The sequence below is a fragment of the Xenopus tropicalis genome, chromosome 9, assembly GCF_000004195.4.
Source record: "Xenopus tropicalis strain Nigerian chromosome 9, UCB_Xtro_10.0, whole genome shotgun sequence".
Classification (NCBI taxonomy): domain Eukaryota; kingdom Metazoa; phylum Chordata; class Amphibia; order Anura; family Pipidae; genus Xenopus; species Xenopus tropicalis.
In genome coordinates this window covers 10,741,230-10,745,831 of record NC_030685.2, presented here as the reverse complement: position 1 = coordinate 10,745,831, position 4,602 = coordinate 10,741,230, and the positions used below count along the sequence as shown (strand labels likewise).

At 40.6% G+C, this 4,602-nt stretch overlaps 1 protein-coding gene across 1 annotated transcript; it reads left to right on the top strand.

Annotated features, from left to right (window-relative positions):
- Positions 1-3,225: 3,225 nt before the first annotated feature.
- Positions 3,226-4,182, top strand: LOC108648841 (olfactory receptor 10AG1). The gene has a single exon (XM_018097347.2). It carries the CDS (start codon positions 3,226-3,228, stop codon positions 4,180-4,182), a length of 957 nt encoding a protein of 318 aa, XP_017952836.2.
- The last annotated feature ends 420 nt before the right edge of the window (positions 4,183-4,602 follow it).

Here is a 4,602-nt window from a genome sequence, read left to right as displayed (position 1 = left end):
AGAAAAATTAAAGAATGTGATTAGTTACATAGTTAGTTACATAGTTACATAGTTACATAGGGTTGAAAAAAGACCAGTGTCCATCAAGTTCAACCCATCCAAGTAAACCCAGCACACCTACCAATCTATACACTCACATACATAAACTATAAATACAACCACTAGTACTAACTGTAGATATTAGTATCACAATAGCCTTGGATATTCTGATTGATCAAGAACTCATCCAGGCCCCTCTTAAAGGCATTAACAGAATCTCCCATTACCACATCACTAGGAAGGGCATTCCCCAACCTCACTGCCCTCACCGTGAGGAACCCCCTACCCAACATCCCCCGGCAGGGCATTCCCCAACCTCACTGCCCTCACCGTGAGGAACCCCCTACCCAACATCCCCCAGCAGGGCATTCCCCAACCCCCTCACTGCCCTCACCGTGAGGAACCCCCTACCCAACATCCCCCAGCAGGGCATTCCCCAACCTCACTGCCCTCACCGTGAGGAACCCCCTACCCAACATCCCCCAGCAGGGCATTCCCCAACCCCCTCACTGCCCTCACCGTGAGGAACCCCCTACCCAACATCCCCCGGCAGGGCATTCCCCAACCTCACTGCCCTCACCGTGAGGAACCACCTAAGCTGCTTCTAATGGAAGCTCCGTTCCTCTAATCTAAAGGGGTGACCTCTGGTGCATTGATTGTTTTTATGGGAAAAAAGAACATCCCCCAACTGCTTATAATCCCCTCTAATGTACTTGTACAGAGTAATCATGTCCCCTCGCAAGCGCCTCTTTTCCAGAGAAAACAACCCCAACCTCGACAGTCTCACCTCATAGTTTAAATCTTCCATCCCCTTAACCAGTTTAGTTGCACGTCTCTGCTATGAGTGAATCTGCCCCGAAGCAGGACATGGCGAAAAATTCGTGAAATGGGGTTGTTGCGCAATTTTTTTTGTCACACGTGGCCATTTTGGCATGAATGCGTCCATTTTTCCATAACCATGCCTTTATTGACGCGACCACGCCAATTTTGGGTTATGAGAAAGTCAAAATTTTTCTTAATTCTAGATAATTTCGAGATTAACAAGTGGTTTTTCACCAGAATTCAATTTTTTTCGTTATTATTCCCAGAAAAATTCAAGTTTTTCGAAAATAACTCTCAAAATTTTGATGTGACCGAACCTTTTTTGACGCGAACGCACCTATCTGCCACTACCATTACTTTTTTTGACTCGCAAAAATTTTTCGGCAGCGAATTTGCTCAGAAGTTTCGCGAAACAATTCGCTGATGTGGAAATTCGCTGTGAATCTATACCAGGCGAAGACATTTGCTCATCACTAAATGTGACTGCTCAGAACAGTTAAGACTCGCTCTAATGAACTGAGACCTTAACTGTCTAGTTATATTATTAATAGTAGTGCTCAGTATCAATATGGGCCTCTTACAACGCAGAATCATATTTAACTGCACCAACACAGTCTCTCATAGAGTCTCTTTTGAATTCCTCAACATGTCTGTGTGGTACAGTCAGATAATTGTCTTCAGTGGAAGAAAAGACTGAATGATACATGTAATATTATTGCTTCATCTTTTTGTCTACTAAATGTTTAGTGTTCCCATGATATAATAGGTAGGTACTATTATAGCAGCTTCCTCTTATGTCATATCCTCTGAAAATTATTAGTTTGTCCTATGACAGTGTCCATAGGGACCAAGAGACAGAGGTTAACAGGAAACAAACAGAAAGCCATCAATATCTGTACTGGAGAAAGTGAAGAGAGATATACGATACTTTTGTCCCATTATCCTCAATACTTTTTTTGGAGATTCCAATAGATCCTCTCAGGTCACTGTCCATGTTTCAAATGAGGGGTGGGCATGTCCGAACGGTCCCTGCCAAAAGCACAGTAGGAGGGGGATAGCCAATCCCAGCCCTACAGTCACACATGGAAAGACAAGCTTCAGTTCCCTATCAGGTCAGCCTAGCAGAAAGTGGAATGGATGGGCAGAACTAGTAGGATTTTGGGGAACAATTTTCAATGAAAACGCTACTGTTTAAAAAATGTTTGTTCTATATTTAGATACAATTTATTGGCACAATATTGTTTTTCATACAATATGTCCCCTTGAGTGAGTTCAGACACTCTGGAATGATAGGTAAAACACAGGATTTTGGGCAAATTACATTAGATTTTTGCAGAAATAATCAAGTAAAGGCAAACAACGTGATCACCATCAAATGCAGCTCATTGTATTGCTTTGCCAAACTAAAAAACTATGAACACAGCAAGACTGTTTCCAAATTATTGGCTTAATTCTAGTGCCATTCAGTACAATTGTATTTTTGCTAATTAGACCCAAAAGAATAGTTCCTCAGAGAGACTACATGATTATAAATATACCATTGACCCCTTTTTTTTTTTAGTTGTGCACTGCAGTGCTCAGGCAGTAAGGTAAGATAAGGTGTAGAAAGATGTAGGAAAGTTCGTTTTGGCAAAGTTGGTGTCTCAATCACATCCTTGAATGTCCTACTCTTCCAGATTGCAGCATAAAAGGTCCTGTTTAGACATCTTCACGCTTTGCCTACTGAATTTTTTAGAGAACATCAACTCTACATTCACGTGTGTGAAAAAAATAACATAAAAAGCCAAAATTTACTGTAGATGTGACCAAAATGTGTTGAACCTAAAATAATTGTTGTCAGTAGCTGAAATAGGAAATAGAAGCCCCCTTCCCTATCTCAGGCTGTAAGCCACAGGGTTGCACATCTCTAATGACAGATCTGGACATATAAGAAGGAATCATTTGCAAACAATGCAGCAAAATATTCATAACAATGTAATTACACAGCATTGTAGGCTGTGTGGGCGCAGTTCCAGGATGACTATGACTACGTATCTTGTGTATACGAAACGCATCAGGACTTTCTTTGTTTTAAGATCTCTACAATAAAGACAAGTTTTAGTGGACCAAGGAGTGCGTGCCATCTCTCTTCAAATTGATGTTCGTTTTATACCTCAAGGGCTCAAGGTGCTCTATACCTGGACCACCACTTGTCTTTCGTGAGTGTATTTCCCAAGAACATTTCCAGGACTGTTTTAAAGTTGTTTGTTGGAGGTGGAGGGTCCGGGGTGTATACACAATGAGCTCATTATGTGCCTGAAGGAAATGATATGATTTGATTAGTGATACATAAAATACCAGTGTAATTTTATATTACAAAACAGAATGATATCAGACAAAAAATGCTATAGTAATTTTACAGAATTTCTGCTCATTGGTTTTTCTGATTTCCATTATAAACACCAACTTTCTATCTTCTTGTTCTTCTGCTCTGCGTATATCTTCACTTTGCTGGGCAACGGCCTGATTATTATAACAGTGACACAGAACTCTCGGCTACACACCCCGATGTATTTCTTCTTAAGGAACCTATCGTTCCTCGAGGTTTGCTCCATCACAGTCACTGTTCCCAAAGCAATGCATATCTTCCTGTCTGAGACAAAGTCCATCTCTCTGTTGGGTTGTGCCTTCCAGATGCAGACATTTCTTTTAATGGGTGTATCTGAATGCCTTTTCCTAGCAGTGATGGCGTTTGATAGGTACGTTGCCATCTGCAACCCTTTGAGATACACGAGTGTGATGAGCCACAAAACATGTTTCTACTTAACAAGTGGATCTTGGGTGGTAGGATGTTTTGTTTCTTTTGGACTTACCAGTTCAACATTTAGTGTTGCGTGTTGTAATTCCAACCACATCCTCCATTTCTTCTGTGATATCACTCCAGTGCTTAACCTTGCCTGCGTCAATACCTTCAACAATGAACTGTTTGTTTTTATTGTTTGCACCCTAGTGGTTGTGATCCCCTTCCTAGCTATCTTGTGTTCTTACATGAACATATTGTACTCTATAGGTCTCATTCACTCTGCACAGGGGCGTCACAAAGCTTTTTCTACATGTGGCTCCCACCTCGTTTCTGTTATTCTTTTCTATGGAACGGCCATGATTATTCATTTCCGGATGAGAAGTCAAGGTTCTGCTGGCAATGACAGAATGATTGCACCCGTGTTTTGCATCTTAATACCAGCCATAAATCCTTTGATCTACAGTTTGAGGAACAAAGACGTGAAACAATCAGTGAGAAAACTACTCCATGATATCAATGCTGATAGCAACACACGGTAAAATATAACTACTATACAACCCTGCATTGACTTTATTCATCTGTCTTCAAAAACATGGCCAAACTTGTCTATGAAGATTCTCATTCATCCAGGTCATGATACACAGTATCTAGTAGAATTAAGTCTTATACATTATGTGTCAATCAGTCTATGAAGGCCCTCATTCATCCAGGTCATGATACAAAGTATCTAGTAGAATTAAGTCTTATACATTATGTGTCAATCAGTCTATGAAGGTCCTCATTCATCCAGGTCATGATACACAGTATCTAGTAGAATTAAGTCTTATACATTATGTGTCAATCAGTCTATGAAGGTCCTCATTCATCCAGGTCATGATACACAGTATCTAGTAGAATTAAGTCTTATACATTATGTGTCAATCAGTCTATGAAGATTCTCATTCATCCAGGTCATGATA

What these genes read in the sequence shown, in the direction of transcription:
- LOC108648841 (XM_018097347.2), top strand. Translation starts at nt 3,226, where the DNA reads ATGATATCAGACAAAAAATGCTATAGTAATTTTACAGAATTTCTGCTC.